The following is a 24740-nucleotide window of genomic DNA, read 5'->3' as shown; positions in this document are numbered from 1 at the left end:
CTTTGCGCCCGGGTAGGTGCACCCACACATTTGAGGTACCGTTTTTGTCAGGACACCTGTGGGAACGTGGGAAGGTAGGCCATGTGTTGTTGGCGGCTTGTTTCGGTGGGTGAGCAGAGTGAAATGTGCGAAATATTTGTTTTGTCACCACATTTCAGATTTTGACGGGGGTTGTGGGTAATAATTCTGGGATGATTTACGCAAGTCAGACCTCTGTGGATTCCCACGGGTGTCCTCTTTTCGGAAATGCATGGGGTTCCTGGTTTTCCTTGATGGCTTCGACACCCTAGGCTCAAATCTGCAGGTTGTCCCCATGAGCAAAATACCTGAAAATCTGCTGTGCCGAAAGACTTGGGGTTACCCGCGTTTTAGCCTTTTCACCTTGCGCCCAGGTAGGTGCACCCACACGTGTGAGGTACCATTTTTGTTGGGACACCTGTGGAAAAGCAGGAAGGTATGACATTTTTTGTGTTTGAGTGATTTTCATAACGGTTCGACCCATTTGCTGCTGCCCTTTGTCACACAACACTTTCATTTCCCAAATGTGACCTACATTTAGTCACTGCTTTAGGCACTATATACTTTTGTATCCTGCACAAGTCACCTACCCTTCAAAAGGACTGCCTGTGCTCTTTCAAAAAAAAAAAAATGTATGCTTGCCCTTCCTCACCACATTTGCTTTCCTTATTTACACATGCTAAGTACGTCTGTTTAGGCCGTAAGCATAAAACTCCTGTGTACCATAGCTCCGTTTTTGGCTTGTGGTATTGCTCGTTTTGTGAAACATTACAAGATGGCCGCCGGGGTGAGGAGCCGCAGCTAAGCCGTGCTCTGCATGGGCCGCCAACAACGAAGCACATTAGCGGCAGAAGCGGCTAGGTTGGGACGACGCCCCCCCCCACCCCTAGGCAACTGGTGGTCCCCCCCCTGCAGATAACATGGCTCGACGAACGAGCCTTGTGGAAAGAGAACGGGGAGGGAGAGACGCCAGCCCCTCCCCCATCGGGCTACAGAGGCACCCTCCGACGGCGGAGGCGAACAACAGCGGGCGGACGTGGAGGACAGCTGGGGCCGGGTGAATCGCGGCGGCCCCCACAGTGAAGAGACTGTGGAGCGACCCGGAGGCGGATCAACGCTGGCGGCCACAGAGCAGGGCAAGCAGCGGACAGATGAGCGGCTCGGCGCCCGCGAGGACGCGGCGCCGGGCTTAAAAGGAGGTGTAGACGCCCGGAAGGCGGTGGAGGCGGGAGAAGACGTCGGGCCGGGGCGGACCGCTTGAATAGAGGAGCGGGGGCCGCCCCGGGCTTCATCGGCGAGAACAGAAGGTGAGCCCCCCCGCAAGGGGGATTGAGAGGAGACCCCACACATGGAAGGGGAGGAGGGGTGGCCCCCGGGGGGGGGGGGTGAAAGAACGGGCACAATAGAGAAGGGGGGGAAGCCTGGCTACTTTAAGCAGAATATCCTCAGCATGGGGGCCCGATATATTTAACGTGGGAGGGGGCAAACCCCCCCCTAAGATCACCATACCATATAACCTGGTGTCTCTTCGTATCGCCCCGGACAGCCACAATGGCGGCGGCGCTGCCCCCCCCCCCCCCCCAGAGCAATTAAGAACGGCGGATCGGGGACAGTGATGGAGAGGACCTACCTGGGGTACACTGGGGGGACCCGCCAGCCCCACGCATATAGGGGGGCGCCCTCGCCAACACCGGCAGGCGACAGCAGGAGGGACTCCGGAGGGACTCGGGGTCAAACACAACGCCCAGAAAAGGAAGGGACTCTGCCCACAGTCGCATTGACGGGGAACCAACAAGTGGAAGATCATTCTACTGGGCGGCAAGTGGGTGTCCATGCTCCCTCAAATCCAGGGCGGCCTTCTCTACCATGTCAAGGGCTAAAGGAAAGGGCAACGCCGCCCACCAACAGCCACAATCCACGAAACAGGACGCAGACATTTTACAAATGTGGTCAATAGAGGACTCACTGCAACCGAGAGGGAAATCCCAGAGGGGTTCCCGGGGGGAAAGTGAAGCAATACCTCAGCAACAACAACCGGCGACGAAAGCGGACATGCAATCCTGGTTTATGGACTAACAGGAAAAGTTTATGTCTGCAGTGCAAGACCAGTTCACAACTATGAAAGCCGAAATGAAACAAGTGATTCAGGATATGAAAATTGAAATAGCCAACCTGGAAGAGAGAACAGACATGGTGGAGAAAACACTCCAGAGCCTGGAGGAAGACACAAAGCAGACAAATGAGACACAAGAGCACCTGGTACGACTCACTCAACTTGGAGACGCAATGTGAAGATTTGGAAAATCGCTCCAGACGCTCCAATATCCGTATCAAGAATATGGCGGAAACAATACTGGACAAAGATCTGAAGGACACGGTGAAAGAGGTGTTCAGAGATATTCTGGGCGGGCACGACACAGAGGAAATTGGAATAGAGTCCACAGGGTTGGACCGAGAAGATCAGGGGCGCCGGGTGAAAGACCACGGGATGTCTTGGCAGCTCTCTCCTCTTATTCGCAGAAAGAACAGATCCTGAAGCGGGCTAGGGAATTGGAGCATGTTCAATGGAAAGGGCATGACATTCAACTGTACCAAGATCTGGCTCCAGTGACCCTCCAAAAAAGGAGAGCGATGGTCCCGGTAGTCAAAGTGCTGGTGGCAAAACAAATTCGCTATAAATGGACCTTTCCGTTTGGGCTGCTGTTCACGTGGGAAGGAAAGCAGAGGAGGGCGACCCTTGCGAAGAAGGACTAAGTACGATGGGACTTCAAGAGGCAGAGATGGAACGAGAGGAGACTACACCGAGGAGGGAGCGAATAAGGAAATTAGCAGGTTGGGAGACCTCCAAGCAAAAGAGGACTGACGCAGGAAGGGATACCAGGAGGAAAATGCCATGAGAACTACGGACAATGATTGCACGTCAGTCCCTAGTGCGGAGGTCTGGAAATAGGGGTCAATGGGGGGGGGGGGGATGTAAAAGACTGGAGCTGCATGATTACTATACAGATGGCGGCCTGGATGTGCCCACATGTTTGCATCTCAGATGGGACAGATGGTACAGTGGGATTTAGGATTCCCCACAAAATACCCCCCCCCCCCCCCCAGGGCATGGAGGGCAGGGAGCGAAGGGTGCAACACCCTAGCATCATTAGGAACCCTTGCCCTGCTCGGGGGAAAGTTTAAAGTTATGTGTTATGTAGTTCACTGTTGGGGTGGGGAGCAAAGGGGGTGGGGGAGAGGGTACGGGGGTACGAACAAATGGGGGCATGTACTGAGGGGGACACAATGCCATTACAAAACTATATAACGGTATGGGGAGGATTTGCATATTGACTTACAACATTAGGGGTATGAACCTACCAGCGTAGCTGGAAAGACAGGTTAAAAGGGGTAAAGCGGATATTCTGCTACTTCAAGAGACCCATGTTAGAACCAGGGACAGACAGAAAATATGCATAAAAGGGTTTAAAATTTGGGCACAAGCAACAGCAATGGAAAAGAAAGCAGGGGTGACGACTGCGGTGAAAGAAGGGAAAGACACTAAAGAGGGACGATATGTCTTCGCCAATGCGGAGTTAGAGGGATTCTGTGTTACTCTTGTCTCATTATACGCACCCAATCAGGGACAGGATGGTTTCCTCGGGGATGTGTTGGGGAGGCTGGAAGGCTTCGCAAGAGGGGAGGTGATCATGGGAGGGGATTTCAACATGGCTTGGAACCCTCAACTAGACAGAAGTGCAGGGTATGTACACGGCCATGGAGCACCATCTAAGCGTCTTAAACAACAGATGGATCACTTGGCCTTAAAATGATGTGTGGAGGGAGTTGCATGGGGAGCGGAGGGGGTATACGTATTTCTCGCATGTTCACAATTCAATGTCCAGGATAGATTATTTTTGGGTATCGGTGGGTCTCATGGGTAGGGTTCGGGGGATAGAAAAGGGAGCGATAGCGCTCTCGGACCATGCACCATTATGGCTGGAGATGACTCTTTCGGGGGAAAAGAATGGGCTCTGGCGGTGGAGGCTACCATTGGATCTGATCCAAGACCCAACAACCGGGGAGGCCATAAGGGGAATGTTAGAAGAATACTTCGTACAGAATGATACCGCGGAAGTTACTTTGAGCACAGTCTGGGATGAGTTTAAGGCGGTTATAAGGGGAAAGATGATAGCAATGAAAAGCACGAAGGACAAGTAAAGATATAAATGGGAACAGGAACTGGAAAACTCAATTGAAACTATCCAAGAGGAACTGGTGTCACATCCCACTAAAGCATTAAAAGAAAAGGCCAACTAGAGATGTTACGAACGAAAGATGCAGAAAGGAACCTGCTTTATATGAAACAGCGATATTACATAAGGGCAAACAAAGCAGACAGACTCCTAGCGAGGCAACTCAGGGCAAAACAGAAAGATACAACAATTAAGGCAATGCGCAATGCGAAAGGGGACGTACTAACACGCACACAGGACCTGGGGGAAACTTTGAGGGAATACTATTAAATTCTCTACTCCACAGAGCATCCTAACAGAGGCCCAAGATTCCTACCTAAAATCTATTCCGATCCCACGGATATCCGTGGAGGATAAAACGGACCCTTGAAAACCCAATTAGCGAGAAGTAAGTTAAAGCAGCAATAAATGGGCTCCCACTAAATAAGGCACCAGGCCCAGATGGCTTTACGGCCGCATTTTATAGAAAATATTTGGACTTTAATTATCCCCGTTCCTGACTAGGCTCCTGAACTCATTTATGGACGATGGCAACGTGACCCCCACAATGAATGAAGCGAAAGTGTTAGTCTTCCACATACCTGGTAAGGACCCAACATTCCCTGCATCATATAGACCGATATCCCTGATGAATTTAGATGCAAAAATCTATACTAAAATTCTGGCGGCGAGGCTTTCCCCGCTTCTCCCAAACCTGATAGGTATGGACCAATCAGGCTTCATTCAGGGGAGGCAGACCCATGATAACATCGGGAGGCTCATTCACCTGGTGGAAAAAATTGGCATGACTAACACCCCAGCAATATTATTCTCGGTCGACGCCGAGAAGGCTTTTGACCGCGTGGAATGGTCGATGTTATTCAGAACTATGCCGTACATGGGCTTTGGGGACCAGTATATTGCGAGAATCAGAGCGAATTATAACACCCCGTCCAGTAGGATAGCTATTAACGGAGAGGTAACTAATAAAGTGCTGATTTCAAGAGGGACGAAACAGGGCTGCCCCATTTCTCCGCTGCTGTATGCTATCTTCTTGAAACCTCTGCTCATGAAATTAAGGCAATCTGAACTTATTAGAGGAATATATATGGCAGGTCGGCAACACAGGGTGATCGCATACGCGGATGATATGTTGATTACATTAGAAAACCCTGAATCCACACTATCCGTTGCGGTGGGGGAGCTAGAAGAGTTTGGGGCCATCTCGGGTCTGAAGATTAATAGGACAAAATCAGAAATTCTAATCCTGCCGGGGGATAGAGCAAACATACAGAGGGAAGCTACGGCATTGAATCTTAAGATAGTGGAAAGGGGGATAAAGTACCTGGGAATAATGGTACCGCAGAAAGTTGGGCAAATCTATGGAGCAAACTACCCGCGGCTTCTTGCAAATATCCCTAGTGAAGTGGGCAGATGGAACCCACTACAAATTTCTTGGTGGGGTAGGATCCAGTCAGTTAAGATGACCATCCTCCCAAAGATACTGTACTATTTTCAGGCTCTCCCTGTGGGCATCCCCCGGACATTTTTCAAAACTTTAACGAAACTGGTTTCGGCTTATATATGGAAAGGGAAGACCCTGAGAATGGCTAGGACGATCCTCACGGCACCAACTAGGGAGGGGGGAGGTCACTTCCCCATTTTCAGAAATATTATCAGGCGGCGCAGCTTAAGGTCCTGAGGGAGTGGGTGGGGGAGAGCCTGCAGCAGATTTGGGCCAAGCAGGACAGGGCAGTTGCAAGAACCCCGCTGGAAGAACTCCTATGGAAACAGAGACAGCATAGACATGAGAACCTGGGGATAAGTGAAATATTGAAGACCACACTGGCGGTGTGGGATTGCCAGACACGGAGAGGTATAATGTCCACTAGGTTGGGACCTTTTACACCCATTTGTAGGAATCTGCAATTCCCACCGGGGATGGAACAAGGGGCATACGCAAGCCCGGAGGAAACGGGCATAACAAAAATAGGTGAAATGTTCGTGGACAATAAAAGGGGATAAATACAGATACGAACAGTTAAAACATTGGCTAAACACCCCGATCATTGCCAAAGCAGCAACTAGGGCACTTACACTGTTTGAGACATACATTATTTCCAACTCAGGGGCTGAAAAATGGGTGTTGACTCTGTATAAATTCATAAACCAACAGGGAGAGGAAATTAAATGGTCATCCATGATCAAGTGGGGCAAAACACTGGGGGCGGAACTAACAAAGGGTCAGTGGGAGGATCTTTGGGAAATGATCCCGAAAATGACTCGTTCGATACAAACCAGAGAAATGTGGGTCAAAATAATGACACAATGGCAATATACCCCGAAAAATTACACGCTATGTTCCCCCACGTGTCGAATCAATGCTGGAGAGGTTGTGCTGAAGTAGGAACATGAAGACATATCTGGTGGGACTGTAAAGGCATTCAACCCTTCTGGGAAGAAATCAAGGGGGAGATGGAGAAAGTTTTCCTGGAGGTGGAGCAGATTGCAGAAGGGGTATGGCTGTGTGGGATTCGAGATGACATAACACGGCTATACACTAAATCTCAATGGAGGAGTTTTATTTACTGTTTGATGTTGAATTTTGGTAAAACCAATAAAAATAAAGGGAAAGAAGCCATTGCCTTACCGGGCCAACCATGTCCACCACATTCCTTTTTTCCTGTCATTTTTCTGATTTTTCCCCAAACTATGAAATTTTTCCCTACACAGTTGTTGCGTGACCTGCACAAATCACCCCTTCCTAAACTTGAAATGTCTACTTTCCAGAAATGAATGCATTTCTGTTTTCCCATTCAACTTTCCTACCTTTTTCTTCCATTCCGTCCATGCATGTCCTATTGGGAAAAAAAGGCAAAATCGCCTACCTCTCACAAAATGGTTGATAACCATATCAAAATAAGTTTTTTTTCATTTCCACTCAGTCAAGAAAGCCGGTTAAATGGGGAATTCAGCACAGCAAACCATTTGTTCCTAGCTCTTACAAGGAAAAAACCACAGGCTTATTTGTACATCATTTTATTGGCGTTTTCTGAAAGAAAAAAAACATTTTCTCCCTTTTGGTTATTTTTTCTCACCCCCCTACAGCAAGCTAGGATTCCTGGGCGACGTTACGACCGCCTACATGTGGGGAAAAAAAGGGGCCAAATTTAGCCTGGATATCTCATAACAGAAAAGTTACAAGATATTGAATGACGACATACCGAAATCACCAAAAAAGGCCTTGGCAATGGGGAGAGCGGGAAGAATACCCATGGCAGTTAAGGGGTTAAACACACAATCCATTGCGTCAACTATATCTCAGTGTTGATGTTCAAAAAACATTTCAAGGGTGTTTAAAACCCATTTCAGGTATTCAAAATAAATTGACAATTTAGCATATACTATTGCTATAAAAAATGTGTGAGGACATAAACAGCAGAGAACAATCTCACCATTTGTCCCCACATAGAATATAGATATTCATTTATAGACAATTCTTTAAACTGGCGACAGCTATGAACTTGACACACCATTCTTTTTGAAGCAATAAGATCTAAAAGCAATACTCATGAAAATATTATCCATACTTAATAAATTAACCAGTCACTAGAATCGGAGGTTTTTAAGCAAATGCCCTGCTATTTGGATAACAAACTGTTTTGGAGAACAATGTGGATTTCTTTTTTAATCTGATGCAACATGCTAATGACTAGATGCTTGTTAGGTTTAGTAGATGAAATTTGGAATTGTACCAGCATTTAATTGTTTCAACAACGTGGTCAAGCAAATTACAAAAAATATTCTTATGAATGCACAAAAAAATACCTTTGCATGTGATAGTGTTGGTACATCAGGAGAAAAGATCGATCTGTGGGATAAAAAGTAAAACTGAAGCGGTTTGAATTTGTGAACATAATTTAAATTACAATTTTGGTGTTTTGCATCCCCATTGAAAACGGAGGGTGGGGGGACGAAAATAGAGCTATGGCAAAACAATTTAAAATACAAATAATACCAGAAAGCATAACATGAGGGAAAAGGCAAGATAGAAAAACATGTATTGGCAAAGGCAGCAGGTCCAGCTTTTTTTTTATTTTACAGTGAAAACCTTGCATATGTTGTGTATGAATATGTATTCTGGGTATAGCTTTGTAAGAAGTCGCATGAAGAGGATACTGGTATGGGTTGGTAGTCACAGCATAATGGAGAAGAGTTGAAGGCTCATACCCTCTCAAAGCCCTTTCTGCCTCCCTGTCCAGCTACAATGCACTTGGTGGAAAGTGTGAAAAGCTACGAGCCCTGCTCAGAAGAGCTGTTGCAGGTTTACTGGAATGCGTGGTACATCTGAACACAGCGTTGTGATTTTAATGGCCAAATACCAGAACTTCTCATATAGTTGATTTATTTCTGAAATGGCCCAACACCAAGCTACACAGTAGCATTGCTTGTTTAACTTCAAAGCAGAGACTAAGTAGAAAACTGGTACGGAGTCTAAACTACACATTTGCACTTCTGAGCAGGTGGGATGCATGTCTGCATGATGTATGTGTAGACTTAGGAGGCAGGCCAAATTAGGAAAGGCTGTGTGGGAGAACGCAGGCATAGCCACAGTTGTATGCCAGAATGAACAGACCCAGTGAGGGTGCATTGTGTGTGCATGTGGACTCGGTCCCTCCTCTGGCAAGAACAGGCGGGCCACCCCCTCTCTGACAATAACAGGCAGGCTACATCAAAGGGTGTGCACACCAAATGACTGCACCAAAGTCGTTGATCAGGTGACACATTTATTACTGGCATAGAAGCAAATGTATAGCCGACAGAGTACATTAGGAACACTGTTGCGGGCATGAGGCATAGCACAGAGGACAGGCATACAGGCTAGACACGCCCACGTTAATGGGTGTTAGGGAGAATTCTCTTATAAGGCTAATTTCCCAAACCTAGCGAGTCCCCCAGCAGCTTTGCTGGATATTTGGGGTTTGTTTTTTTAGGTATGTCTGACTTTGTACGTGCTTATGGGCTATGGGGTCTTTTACTCCATAGGGTATCATCTGTTTTTCATGTGTGTTACACAGCACCTTCAGTGCAGTAACACAGGGCTGTCATAGTGACCCCCAAACATAGACTCCATACCCTGGGACTGACTACTGTCTCCCAGGGCATGTAAAGTCACCATTGACTTTACTAGTCCAAAATTGTGAACAGAACCAGTACAAACCATCATATTGTGGAAGTACTGGAAGGGGTTAATTATATTGCCCCTGGGTCTGTTTTCAAGGGGGCACTGATCAGTCCCCCCCCTTGTCGAGTTTCTGGCTGGTGGCAGTGGTTACCACGCAAAATATTCCACCGGAATATTTCCTATTGTATTTTCCCATTGATTTTAAACGCACCACTTTTTGGTGCAATGTTAAAGATACTGCTGGTTTATTTATTTAATATTAAACCAACGGTTGGGTCTTTTTGCCAGAACTTTTTTCTAAAATGATGTTCGTGTCAGTCTCTGTAACTCTGACCAAGGTTGAGCCCTTTGTTCTACTTTTTGGCGGGCTTCTCCACAGAATCCCTCCAAATGGTGCCACTCTGTCTGGGTTCCACAGGATGGGTGGGGAGGGGAATTGGCACCCTGGACTGCATTGACTTAGCAACTCAGGTCGCACTCTATTCTGATTGGCCCAGTGGTGAGCCGCCCGGCTCACCACTTAGCATGTTTGAGTGACAGCTAGGCTGTTGAATGGGGGTTTTCTGCATAAAAGCAGGGCCTTTTGAACTGGAACTTCAGAAGTCGCCACAGGACCCAAGAATCCGAAGAGGGAAGAAGCTGAGCCATCTGCAACGACAACACCACTGGTGAAGCCCTGCTGCAACAAACTCACCACGTTCTCAACGACAAGAGAAGATCTTCTGCTGGACGAGTCTTCTTCCTCTGAGCTGGTGGGACCAACCAGTTCGCCCCTTTCGCCTTCCAAAGAAGTCTCTTGGTCGAAGCGCCCGTGCCAAGCACCCTGGCGGTCGGCTAACCAAGCTTCACCACTTTGACCGCGAATAAAAGGAACGCACCTTTTACCAACGAACTCTGCGGCTGGTTTCATCCATGTGCAGTGCATCGACTCCACGTTTCCTCCTTGACGAGATCCTCTCTTCCCCTGGTCGAAACAACGAACTGCAACCACTGCCAGGAACAACTGCCACCGGTGGAGCTTCCTCTCTCTTTAAGATACTGTGTCCTGCCTGGCCTCCCTTTCTTCGGTTTGCCCAAGGTGGCCCTTAAATCCTTGGCTTTCCAACTGGGTTGGCCCCAGACCTTCCAACTTTACCTTCTTGAATCACCCCAACCTCTTTTGAACATTCTGCAAAGACTTTTAGTGCATTTTAAACCATGTGATCCTGGGCACATTTCGCTTTGCTCCATTTAAAGTGGGCCTGGCCTATGAACTTTGGCTCTACAGTGTATACTGCCTTTATTCTCTTGCTGAGAATAAGTGTTGGGACCTGTTTTATTTCTATGCTCTGTCTTTTTCTCTCCCTTTAACTTAACTATTGGAGTGCCATCTAGGTTACGCGCTCACATCTGTTTTAACAAATCATGGCGTTTACCTCTGACTTGTCTAATAGTTATCAAGGGAGGTGTGTATACTTTACTTGGCTGTGTTTTAACTTGCTTTTGATTTAGAGTGCTAGTATATTGCCTAAAGTGTGTTTTAAATAAATAACTATATACTTTTTACACAAAGCTCTGGTCAGTGTTTGTTTGCTCTACTGTGTTTTTAGCCCTATTGTGTATACTCTATATACTGCCCTACTCTACTTGAGAGAAGTCTGACTGCTCAGCCACAGCTACCAGGTAAATCTGGGTGGTACAGGCTGCTACCAATTGGGTCTACTGCTTACTCCTGTAGTCTTAATCTTTTTGCAGTGTTCCCTAAGGGAACCTCACAGGATTCTGCCTAACAATGGGCCACAGACTGGAGGAGGATATGCAGAAGAGGGTGGGGGGGGGGGACACCAAGGGAAGGGTTCGAGAGGGAAAAGTCGACTGGGGAGGCTGCTGGGCAGGAGAAGAGAGGACGAGAGAAATACCAGGCAACTGGGGAGCAATGAGAGAGCATGTGGAGGAAGTAGGAAAAGATAACTGGTGGGGAGGGAGTAGGAGAGGGGAAAGAGAAAGAGAAAGAAGAGCAGGGGGAAGAGGCGGCCAGGAGGCCGACTGGTGGAAAACAGAGCAGGTTGGGGGAGGAAGAGGAGCAAGGAGGGAAAACGGGCAGAGGGTGAAAGGCGACAAAGGGGACCTGCTAAAAGGGCCTCCTTGGCTTCTCTGCCCCCAACCACACGTTCAGCACATCACTGCAGGCAACCCACAAAGAGACCAGGTTCTCTTCCACTCACTAATAAGGCTGTCGATCCACCACTCCAGAGCCCGCCCACAGCCACCCTACATGGCCACAACAGGTGGAATTGTTTTCTGGCTGTTGCCAGGGCTCAGGGAGGCTCGGTGACACAAAGGGTGAGGGACATCACAAGTGGGCAAACATAGGCAGGGACTGGTCTTCTCTCCACAGCCATCGGTTCCACCTACAGAGACCATCCACCCACACTCCCCCCCACAATACACACAGCTGTTTCCAGGGTCCAAGGAGGCTTGGTGATAATGGGGCAGGGAAATCACAGGGCACATGGGCAAACACATATAACGATTGTTAGATTGTCATTACTGGGGAGGGGAGTACGTTCTCATGGAGAGACGAAAGGGCCAGCCCTGTCCTACAGATTACCCTGGCTGGAGGACAGGAGGCCTGGGGGGTAATGGCTGGGTTTAGGAGAGAATGGAATCCCTTTGTCTGGGCAGGAGCATGGCTGGAGTGCCACCACCACACAATATACAGTCACATACAGTGTAAGATGAAAAGTACATTTGGGAAATTGAAAAGTCACGCAATACATTAATGAAATGAAAAATACAGAAAGCCCACAGTAAACCAGTGACATATCTGGAACACCTGACGGCTGTCAGGGTCCACACGGGGAGACTGCCATTTCCACATATGCACAGCCATTTTCACAAAAGTCCCAGACCTTGTGTGAATGACACTTGCCAGCTATATATCAGCCATTCAAAAACATCTTAAAATGGAGGGGACAAGGCCATGATGGGTGTGCGGAGCTGCTGCAGCTATAAATCAACCCCTATTCATACCCCAAAATAAATAGCCACCCACAAGTACGCACCCTATCCTCGAAGGCAAAGTTGTAAGGAAATGAAAAACAAAGAAAATCCTCAGGCGAGAAGCATAAAATGTGAAAGAAAATACAGAAAGATAAAAGCATGAAACCTGAAAGGCACACTGAACAGGTATGACACTGGCAATTGCAGCAGTGCACGCTTCTTCCCCAACAAAACAAACAACACAAGCAACAACAATGCAAACTAGGCATTCACACCTAAGCGTATTGCACATGCATCATGCATGCAGGTTTCCCAGACTCACTTGAAAAGGTACAGTATTAGAAGAGGTAACACCTGGTTTCTTCATAAAGAGGAACGTGGACAGCACAGGTATTCACAGTGCAATGTTCAGAGAGGGTGGGCGGCGCTCGGGAGTAGCGCCAAGATGGCCGCTCTTATGTGAGCTCCTACATACCTGCTGTATATCCGTTTAAAAATGCTGATATTCTGATGCCGATCAGTATCAAAAATCATTGGGCACAAATTTTGGAGGAGCATGCCAATGGATACCGGGCTGTCTTGTGATCGTGCAGGCCCTGTTGCTGGTGTTTGGCATGTGGCGCTGCAGGGGCCTGCAGATGCAGAAAGAGCTGGGCCTGGGTTCTGGTCCGCGCAGGATTGACATGGCGTGGAACCCATCGGTGCTGGCGAGTGTGAGCCCCACCGCTGTAAGCGAGTGGAGGCAGAGTCTGGGGCTTCCTTCCCCCAGTGATCCCCCAACAGTATGTGCAGCTGGAGAGGCACTGGCACGGGCGCTGCGGTGAAGAACCCCTGGAGGGGAGCATGCCGCGATACCTACAGCAGGCGGCGGAGAAGCTGGAAGGCAGACTCCTGGGCCTCGGCACAGAGTGAGGCAGAGCGGGGCTGCCGGAACGGGCACTACGGTGCTCATTCTCTGTGGTGTTGGCTCTTGAATTTCCAAGTGCTGCAGCAGGGGCTGCATTGCACTCGCTGTCGAGTTACTGCAGTAGGGCGCAGAGTTGGAGGTGAGCGCACCAGCCGTGTGAGACGGGGGAGTTACTGCCGACGTTATCCTGCGGAGTGAGGAGCTGCAGATGTGCTGGTTGAAGACTCTGGTGTATGTCCCCGGTGCGGTGGAGTGCACCTGGGAGAAGCAGCAAGCGCATATATACAACTCTTGTAGCACTGGATCACGGCGCTATATAAGCTCTTACCATCGGCGTGGTGGCTAATTGTGGCGGGCAGTGCGACGGTGTGCCTCAAATGAACAATTGCAGAGTGCTGGAAGCTTCACACTGGTACCCACACCAACCTGGTATCCTGCGGAGGAGGGGAGGGTAGATGGCTTGCAAAAAGTGTGAAAAGACAATGGGTCTGGCCATGGGAAAAAGCAAAAAAAGTCAAATGCTGTGGGGGAGACCATCCCGCAGTGACTGCACTGGCGGATCAGCGCAATATGCCACAACATTATTGGATCCAGAGCTAGGGCACCGTGTCATGTAGCCTAAAGTGGAGCTATTGATACGGAAAGACCACCACTGCAGAGGAGTTAGACCTTGGATTGGGGGGGTCAACGGGTGTTCCCAGAGTGCATAGGAGTACCGAACACTGCACAGAGTTTGCTATGTATCTCACGTTCCCGGTACAGTCCTGGTGTGATTCGGGATTGCAAGCTGCCAAGCCAAAATGGGGAAGCATGCCAAAACACAATCCGAGCTGCCATACGGCGCCGCGTCACAGTCAAGGACAGCAACTCAGGGAGCACAGGAGGCTTCTGAACAAATGGCGGAGCCTGCGCCAGACACTCTCAGAGACATTAAATGTATTTTTACCCAGTTGCAGAGTGGCATCTCCTCTCTGGACAACAAGACAGACATGCTCACCTGTAAGCCAGGTTGACCATATGCAGGTCTGCCTCAATAGGCACGGTGACAGGTTGGATGAGGCGGAGCAGCGTTTATCAACGGTAGACGAGTCCTCAGCAACATGGTGCAGAGGTGGTGCAGCTGCGGAAGGTGGGCATTAAATAAAATCACAGAAAAAGCAGGATAATCTGGAATCAGTCTTGTCGAAACTAGGAAAATCAGGGTCCCAGAGGTGGCCGATAGAGCACCCATGGAACAAATGGTGGAGGCACTGCTAAGGGCAGCGCTTGGAGAGTCTGGACTTTCATCGGCCTTTGTGTTCGAGAGGGCTCATCTCATTCTGGGAAGGCGTCCCTCGGTGCCAGGATCCCCAAATACTGTGACATGGACCAAACATTGCAGCGATCGAGAGTAACTGTGCTCCCTTGACTACCATGGGGATCCGATATGCAGGCCCGGCTCTAGCAGGGAGGGCAGGAACTCCCCACCCTCCCCCAAGGCCACCCTCTGCCCCCCCCTAGAAAGTAGGCCATGCCAGTGGGACCTGAGGGAATATGGTGTGGGGTGGATTTCACTCTACACATGCAGCAGCAACCTCAGAGATATCATTCTGAGGCTGAACTGCATGAGGTCCGCCAGGATTTGTTTTCATGCCCTAGACAATGATGTAGCGCCTGGATGCCTATGGGCTTTGGCGCTCTTGAAATATACAGAAATAGAAATGTATGCCCCACAGACATGAAATTACCAGGGAGATGGAGGGACATTCACACCTATAAGTGAGGCAGCACACTTGTTCAAGCTGGCTGCCTACAACTATTTTCTCAAACCTAAAATCACAGTTTTGCTTTCTGTAATTTAAAGAATGTTTATCTTTTGTGCGAATATAGCATTTTTTCACATCATGCTTAATAAAATGGTTAACTATTTATTTTATTTTGCATTTATTTACAGGGCACATAACCTGTAGGTATCTAGGCGCTAGTTTAATTTATAACATGCTCGTTTTTTTCCTTTTCTTTCAAGCACGGGTCCAGGTTTTGAACCTGCGTTTGCTCAGCGTGGTCTTGCTTCCAAGACCTGCAAGTTGTCACAGAGCTATCCTCCCCTCACATATATCAACAATACATGACAGATGATGTTGCTTGAACACAGATTTCTGAAGAAGGTGCATCATCTGACTGGGGGACCTTACAAATTACATTCAAAGGATTTATTCTGCTGCATTAACTACTTGAGTATAAGTAAAAAGATAAGGTTGATAGAAACACAAATTTAATTCTGGAGTGTAGTAAAATAAATAGTGATAGATGCAAGGCTTTGAATTAAACATTACCACTACTGTTGCTCTGCGCAAAATTTCACGCCATAATTCTGTAGTGTGTCTGTACCATTACACAAGGGGACAAGCCATTAGCAAATGACTCTTGGTGCTGCCACCAAAAAGGTACAGTCCAATCTCAATTGCTAGGCCATGACCCCTCTGCACTGGAATACAGCAACCACATGCATTTTTAGGCCTTGTGGTCCAGCATTTTGGGAATGGCTTCTCGCAATGGTGAATGCACCAAGGCTGATTTGCAAACAATGGTAAAGAAGGGTGGCCCGTGCAATGCCAGTGGTTATAATTGCTTAAGACTTTTTCCTATTAGGTTCACGACAGAAGTCATGCAGTGGAACACAGATAGGATGGAGATAAAATGTGAGGAGAAACATGCATCCTATGGGTGTATTTGGTCATTTACCCACCCAATGACTAGCCATGGCTACGTTAGAGCCCATGGCATTACCACCAACTACCGGCCTCTCACCACCAAAACGTAACCTTTCTGGACCTATTGGAGCCAGCTCTATCACAAAGTAACATCAAACGTGTTGCTATGTAGGGCCTGCCAGTGTTATATCTGAGCATTCTTAAATTACTTAATTGCCACTGTAAATGTGCTCCTAGTATGATAAAAAAAACTCTTAATGTGTGTCTTCAGTCAGTTGATTTTATAAGCAATATCTCTGTCAATGCCTCTGTCTGAAGTACTGTCTTAAACAAGCAATCGCAAAGTCAACAGTTTTTGCTTGTCTATAGGTAAAAGACATTTGCCAGGCAATGCCATCATATGCCCAGGTAATCGCACCATTTTCCAGCTGTTCCCAATTTATGGCCAGGTGTTACCCGTATGGCAGTGCATGGCAAATGCATAGCTATGCCTAATCAAAAGCCCAAGCTGTTGGCTTTGTCAATGCATGTTTGTTTCAGTTTGTCTCCCAAAGTAAACATGTACATGCCCAGATGCGAGTGCCTTGCTTGCTACGCCTAGGTAATCAAGCTGCACCTCACTGAGTTGGTCCAACAAGGCCCTACCTGAAAATGATAATGTTAGGATGGCAAGTATGGACCAGTTTCAGATCTTCTCATGCATACTTATAGGTGGGGCTCCAACCTAAATAGAATGTATCTTTGTCTTTGTGGAAGCCTAGGCTACTCTGCCATAACATTTCCTGATTCAAACTAAGTACCGACTTGATAAGTTCATACTGTTTGAGTTAGTTTGCATTCCAACAGAATACATCATGTGCATTGTGGGACTTGTTTGGAAAGTATAATGTAAATCCTGTGTGCTGGGTGTTTAGGCAGTGCCAGAACCCCTTAAAGAGCACCTTTAAAATAACACGAGAAAAGAGTGTTTCCTATCATGTTGCGTGCACAGTATAAAAGGGGTAAATCTGTAAGGATATTTGGCGTGTTACAGCACAGAGTACAGCACTACTGCACAGGTAGCAATTTTTTTATGCAGCACCACCACATGGGTGCGGTGCATTGCTATATGCGTTACCAGATTAACATGACATATAAGTAAAGCCAGGCTATTCAGTCAAAAACGATTTTAACATATAAGATGCAAATCTATTTTTGCAGTTAAAAGCACACGTGCACATTCAAAAATGCACACTATTTTTCACCTGAAATGCCTATGGTGCAAGAGACACATTTGAAAATTAATAACTAACATTATTAATAACTAACCTGACTAATAAAACTGCATTTAACATAACCCACTAATAAAAATGTGTCTCCACTGCAGAAATAGGCCTACTCTGAAAGTGAACTTTTAAACGCACATTCATTTTTTTCTTTTTCTCTGCTGCTCTGTCCACATAACTCAGGAAGCCAAGGACTCGAAGGTACAGGAAATCAGTTGGTTACAAATGGTTACTGTAAAAAGGAGCCATTGTGTAGAGAGGGAGGATGTGGCATGATTAATTTCTGATTGGAGCAGCGTCATAGCAAGTATCATGCTAGAGGCAGTGATGAGAGTTTTTGCTGGGGGGAGTTTGAAGAGAGGGGGAAGACAGTCTGGATTTGGAGAGCTGGGAGAAGGACCTGTTTTCCTGGTTGGAGCATTTCTGCTGAAAAAGCTGAGAGTTCCAGGCAATAACCCCGGTTTGAGAACGAAAGACGCTTGTTTTCACCGGGGTTAATCTTCAAGGGAGCCACATTCAGAAAGAGAACAGCTGAAGAAAACTCAGGCTGAACAGATAAGGTAATTACAGAAGTGTGGGGGCTGAGTGTGTACGAGAATATTCAGTCAGTGTAGGAAAGGAGATTCCTGTGCTTTAATCACATGTTAATGTTGCAAATTGAGTTCTCGTCTCCGCCACTCTCTTTTCAGTGTATCACAGACAATGCTGTTACTGTGCTATTTTATTTATTTCTGTAAAGAGTGAGATCGTGTTTAAATGCAACTTTTATAATACACAAAAATATTTGAAAGCAGACGGGTGGTGTGTTTTATATTTACCAAAGCAGTGCTGATGATGTGGGGAGATGTTTAGACAGTGCAATTGTCATTTTCAAGGTAGCTAAACATCAAATTTGGTTGCAGCCGTGTGCACAATGTAATTTAGTATGAGCAGTTATAACTAACTGTGTGTGTTGTAGTTTGTGGGAGGTCTATGAGTCGACAAAAAGGGAGGCCCGGGACATAGTTCACTACCGTATATAAGATAGTGAAAATACCACATGATAGCTCGCTGCCGTAGATAAGACAGAGAGAAATTGCCCATGGTGGCACACTAAAAATGAAAATGTGGTGTTCCAGAAATGCAAGCCTGAGGTCTCTCTAGTGATTACACGAAAAATCTAAGCAAAAATAAGGGATTCTGGATATTGGGGCCACAAATAAAACAACGGAATTATGCTCACCAAAATACCACCAACCACGCATACCAAATACGCATGTCGGGGTGCTGAAATAATGCATGTCCACTGTATTATTGTTGTACATGGCCCAATCTGAATACAAGGAGTGATTGTTGCTAAGTTATTTTTCGGCGGTAAGAAAATACCGTCAGGCCCCAAATCTCCACAAAATACCCTACAGTGAACATGTAGATGCCCAGATGCGAGTGCCTTGCTTGCTACGCCTAGGTAATCAAGCTGCATCTCACTGAGTTGGTCCAACAAGGCCCTACCTGAAAATGATAATGTTAGGATGGCAAGTATGGACCAGTTTCAGATCTTCTCATGCATACTTATAGGTGGGGCTCCAACCTAAATAGAATGTATCTTTGTCTTTGTGGAAGCCTAGGCTACTCTGCCATAACATTTCCTGATTCAAACTAAGTACCGACTTGATAAGTTCATACTGTTTGAGTTAGTTTGCATTCCAACAGAATACATCATGTGCATTGTGGGACTTGTTTGGAAAGTATAATGTAAATCCTGTGTGCTGGGTGTTTAGGCAGTGCCAGAATCCCTTAAAGAGCACCTTTAAAATAACACGAGAAAAGAGTGTTTCCTATCATGTTGCGTGCACAGTATAAAAGGGGTACATCTTTTAAAACTAAGAAGCAGTATTTAAATATTTCATAAAAAGAGTGCAATCAGAGGTGGATCTAACATTTGGTCCTTGGACAAATGCCCATGTCCCAAAATACAAACAGCCAGGGCTGCACAGGCCCTCCCACAGAGGTTGTATCTTTCTAACGTGTCTCAGAGGCAACATATTTACAACAGGAAGTGATTAACAGAACGTAATTAGAGATGAGAAAAGGTAACAGGTAGTGACCAATGAATGCTGTGGCACTTTTTTCTTTAAATTATATATGGTTTTAACAAGCTAAGTGTGATTGTTGGGTGATTAGGCAACAGAACAAGCGGTGTGAAACACTGATCATGTCATGCATTTCATTTCACTTTGTGTGTGTATGAGATTTTTTGTAAATTCTCATTAATGTCTATGCCGGACTATTCAGGGTGGGGAAAACAAAGCTACAATCCTAGGGGGGGTAAATGCATTTATCTCCACTGCAGGATTTAGCAAGTGAGGTTGGAGACCAGAGGTCCCCCTGCCAAATCAGATTGGTTTTCTACCAGCATGTATTTTTATGCTGTCAGAAAACCAACGGATTTCTCTGGGATCCGTCTGACATTTACACCTGGTAAAAGCAGGCAGATTCCAAAGGAATCCATTGTAGCTGGTTCCCACATTCGTTAATTGTGGAAGTGATTTACACTTCCCCAGACATGTACTGGAAAAGTAAAGAGCGAAAATTAATGAATTGCCCCTTTTGCAAAAAGTGCAAACAGGAGTGGTCCCTTCCTATGCAATTTAGTATTCAAAACAAAATGTCCCTCTTACTCTATTCAGCAACACTTTTCTACAATGATGAATACATTGTCAGGTTGATTTATCATTTGACTTGTGCATTTTTAAAGTAATCTGTATAAAATTAGCTATTGTAGGTATTCAAAACCAAACTTCAACACATATTTGTACCAAGTTGAGCTTGTAAGATGCATGTCAAGTATCTAAATTTCAGGCTAGACTCAAATTCTGGCTTTCCCACTTCAAAGTGTGTGATCCTGTACAATTCATTTAATTTCACTTTTTCCTGCTTGCTAAAATGGAGGAGCCCCTAGAAGTGATTAATTTTGCATTATAAGCCATTACAAACACACACACACACACACACACACACACACACACACACTAACCAGTATGTACCAAACAATGCACAGGGGCATTGAATGGGAGCAAGGCCCTCTCCTCCCTGCCACACCCCACCAGGAGTGATACCAGGAGGCTGGAAACCCATCTATCTGCAGTCTGCCTCCTCATGCAGCACTCCCAGCCCTAGTACTCTCTTCTACATGCTAGCACTCCCTCACACCCTCAACTCAATTAAAATGTGCTGCAAAAATGCAATGTCATTTTCTAAGATACAAAATATCCTATTCCTTACTTCAGTATTCTGGGGCGGCATCTATCTTTCACATAAGATGGAGGGACCACAAGCACCTCCTCTGGGGCCTCTTGAGAGTAGCCACAGTGTCCAGGAAATCCTCAGAGGAGGTGGAGGACGCATCACCATCAATGTTCCCCAGCCAGGCTAAGAAAGCCATGCTGGGGGCTGGTCGGAGTAGAGGTAAATGGGAATGGTGATTAGGAGAGTTGAAGGAAGGTAACTGGTGGTGGAGGATGATAGGACATAAAAGCAAGGGAAGAGCAGATCGGAAGGGAAGAGAGGTAGATTGATTTTGCAACACTATTTTCCTTGCTTCTGATTTTTGCATACATGGGAAGAGATTTTTGCTGATCACGGATCTGGATTGATGCCAACACTTTCTTTAGGGTGCTCCAGACCCAAGCCCAATGGAATTTGGGCACCCTTTTTCACAAACCTAGCCAACCCAGATGAATATTCCTGCAGCCGGGCCTGCCGATCTGGCTTCCCCCCATCACCCCCCACCCCCCATCCCCCCCCTGATTTCTCAAATAAGGTACAGGCATCACAGAAACATTTCCTAGAAGTAAAGAAAAGACTCAAAGTTTTTAAATGTGCCATGTTATTCCCAGAGCATCAGCGGGTTGAACATAATCGCAAAGACCTGCTCTTTCAGACCCCAGAGGAGGCGAGTGACTTCCTTGACATCCACAAAAATGGATCCGGATCAGTAGGAGGAAAGAATGGTCAGGGAGGGCGTCACCCAGAGCCCCGTAGTGACACTACAGTTCAGCAGTGACTTCTCAGTCTATTGTTCTACGAGATGGTCCTGAGGGGTAATCGGCTATCAGAGTCTTTCACGGTAGCTGTGGCAAGTTGGGATGGCTAAGCATCAAGAGGCTCCCATGCGTCAGCTAAGTGTTCTATAGTGGGAGGTGGGTGGGGGGGGGGGGGGGCGGGGTCAATAACGGCAAGTTGGGGTAGTCGGTGCAGGTGGATAGGAGAGTTTCTTTTGACACACTGGGTGCTGGGTGAGGTGCCGGCCCGGTAGTTGGGAGTTTCAATGGTTGCTATGCATGGGTATCGGTTAGATGATAGGAAATACACAGACAACACATGATCCTCAGTCCTATATTGGTCTCAAGGTGGCCATACGAGGAGGGGGGGGGGGGGGCTCAGGTGGGAGAGGGTCTACGATGGTCAGGGGTGGTGGCCGGTGAGGAGAATTGGTTGCATTAAACTTCAGGCACATTAATCGGGGTGTCAATCACACACTACAGGGGTAATGGCATCAGTTACTTGCATGACGTGGAACGTTCATGGTCCGAATTGCCCCTGGAAAGCGAGAAAGGTCCTACTTTACATGTAGAGACAACGAGTGGACATTGCCTTACTCCAAGAGAGGCATCTATCGCAATCAGGGGAGACTGCGTTTGCTAAATCTTGGGGTTGCCATAGGTACTTTTCATCATTCTCTAGGTACTCTTGAGGCATGGTCATCCTCATTAGGAATACACTGGGATTCCAATGTGTGAAGGTAGTGTTGGGAAGGAGAGAGGGTCTTCCCACCCCACTAGGTGATTCCCGAATAAGAACCAAACAATAGGCCGCCCCATTCGATAGAGCAGGAAGGGAGGGTGGTGCACGCAGTAGATGCAAGTGTAAACACCATTTTAGTTATGGACAGCCATTTTGGAACGTAGGCCCAAGCACAGCCATAGCACCACATTTATTAGTGCTAGGCTTGCATTATTAGCACAGACATAACCCACACCACGTGTGTGCTTCTGGGAGTTACAAGCCTTTAATTGTCTCAGAGGCTTTAGGCTTTCGTGCCCCGGGAAGAATGTGCTCGGCAAGACCACGAGAAGCGGACAAAGCGCCTCTTTGCAGTTACCGCACCTTGATACAGAGAGCATGGGCCCTCAGTCTCAACATCTCCTGCATCGGAGCTGCGGCCCTCCTATGCTTTGATCCCAAGACCCCCACATACCATGGTGCCAGCCAGACCCAGACCACCAACCATAAAGATCGAGCCCCGATCGATCAAAAAGATCAGAAAGCAAGGCTATCGCACCTTCACATTTGGGTCACGTGATTTGTGCTGCGAGGTGCCGGGCAGGGATGAAATTATAGCCTAAAACGAGGCTGGAAGACCTGGGTAAGTTGCTGGCGCATCTGGGAATGAGTGAAGTAGGAGTGTTAGTATGGCCGGGGCTCTCCGCCTGGGCCCATATCTGTCTGCCAGGTGCACTGTTACAGTGATAGGGTAGCATCGTTTTCAGAATAATTAATTGCTTATTAGGCCCTGTTCTACTGCAGATGACGAGCCCAGCAGCACCCTCGTGGATGAAGACGGACAAGAAGGCTGGGACCAATAGCCCAGAATCCCCTATGGAGTGGGCCACCCATGTACAGGGTCTTGCCAACCAACCTCACGGGTTTTCACTGTATGTATTGACGACATAGATGACACCAGGCGCCCTTTCAGCTTACTGCACACCCCTAATTTGGCAGAACATTTGGTGGCAGCAGAGTTATTTGCTGATGCGCTTCCTTTTTGTAGGAATAAAAATTGGTTATCCTTGCAAGCAGTGCCTTGGGCCTTTTTCCCTAGCGGGTTGTATTTTTTCTGGTGGGAGCCTGCAGGGGCTTGCCTTCAGTAGTGAGGATTAAGCCCTGATCCTCACAGGTCAGATACATGGGCAGAGCTTCACCTTTGTGAACTATCATGGTCCCAACACGGACTCGCTGGATACCCTTGAATTCATTGAATTACAGCTCAGGAGCCTCTGAGGGTGATTGGGGGTGGGGGGTGCGGTTTGTTGGGCTGGAAACTTTGACCCAGTTGTGACAGATACACTAGACCGGTCAGGAGGTGGCAGCAGGGGGTGGCCAGTTCTACCCAGAAATTACACCATATATGTGCAAATATGGGGCTGGTTGATATATGGAGGGAGCGTCACGATGTGGAAAGGGGGTGCACATTCAGGTCATCAGTGCACGGGACAGCATCAAGGTTGGACTTCATTTTGATGTCTGCGCACTACTCGAGCTGGGTAAAATGCAAGATTTTGAAACATACTTTGTCGAACCACGCTCGGTCATGGTGGACCTCTTAATCCTTGGGAAGTGGCAGGGGGGCAGGAGCTGGCTCTTTAAGAACAAGAGTCTGTGAGATCCGGTATTTAGGGAAGAGATACAGGAAGGCATGCCCCATTATTTTCAGGAAAAACGAGGGCTCTGTAACATCCTATTCCACCCTTTGGGAAGCCTTTAAATGCGTTATTAGGGGGTTATGCATTGCTAAGGAGACGGCTGATTACCCTTCAAGTCACACATAGCTGCGGTTGAGAACCAGGCGGGTGAGATCCTGCAGTCGGATGAAGGGATAATGGGGGCGTTTGTTGACTTCTATAAATCCCTGTACTCCTCTAGGGTTGGGGTGGATAGAGAAGAGATTGATGAGTACTTGGAGCATGTGAGTCTGTACTGGGCAGCGCAGGAGGAAAGGGAGTGGCTGGGCGGCAGGCGGTTAATGGAGCAAGAGGGGCTAGCAGTGATAAAGGATATTCCCGCAGGGATGGCTGCTGGGCCAGACGGGCTCTCTGACGATTTTTATAAAGCTTACAAGGATCTCTTGGTTTCCCACCTGCTACACGTGTATCAGCAGGCTATACAAGACTGGGCTCTGCCCGGAGCAATGAGAGAGACTGTGGCTAATCTCTTTGATAAACTTGGACAATAAAATCCTAGCTAGGGTGTTGGCTAATAGGCTCCCCCGATTATGTCCAAATGCGTGCTATCCTATCAGGCTGTGTTAATTCCAAGAAGGTCCATGTCATACGGGCTTCGCAGAATTTTTGGTCTCTTGTCGATCGTCGACCAGTGTACACTAGTGGTTGCGTCGTTCGACTCCATTGAGTGGTCATTCCTTTAAACTGTTTTGAGGCGCATGGCAGATGATTTTCTAAGAATGGTGCCTTTACTGTACGAGTGTCCTGTAGCTTGCCTCCAGGTGAATGGAAGACTGTCTGGCCCTATTAAAATGGAGAGGGGTACACGACAGGGATGCCCGTTATCCCCCCTGATATTCGCAACCGTGGTAGAGCCCTTAGCAGAGATGGTCCGCTCCAGGCATATAGACAAGGGGTTGAGACTATTCATGCATAAGTTGGTCATCTCCCTTTATGCTGATGATTTAATCCTTTTTCTCATTGACCCAGAGGT

At 47.3% G+C, this 24740-nt stretch overlaps 1 protein-coding gene across 1 annotated transcript in view; it reads right to left on the bottom strand.

Moving 5' to 3' along the window:
* The window catches only part of TEX9 (testis expressed 9), a 289980-nt gene that overhangs the window by 187970 nt on the left and 77270 nt on the right, over positions 1-24740 (bottom strand). The window contains exon 5 of the mRNA XM_069624890.1: positions 8061-8103. Within this exon, the coding sequence (XP_069480991.1) occupies positions 8061-8103 (43 nt within the window). The remainder of the gene's footprint in view (positions 1-8060; positions 8104-24740) is intronic.

The sequence above is a fragment of the Ambystoma mexicanum genome, chromosome 11 (genome assembly GCF_040938575.1).
Source record: "Ambystoma mexicanum isolate Mex_15411 chromosome 11, UKY_AmexF1_1, whole genome shotgun sequence".
Lineage (NCBI taxonomy): Eukaryota > Metazoa > Chordata > Amphibia > Caudata > Ambystomatidae > Ambystoma > Ambystoma mexicanum.
This window is presented reverse-complemented; position numbering and strand designations above follow the sequence as displayed.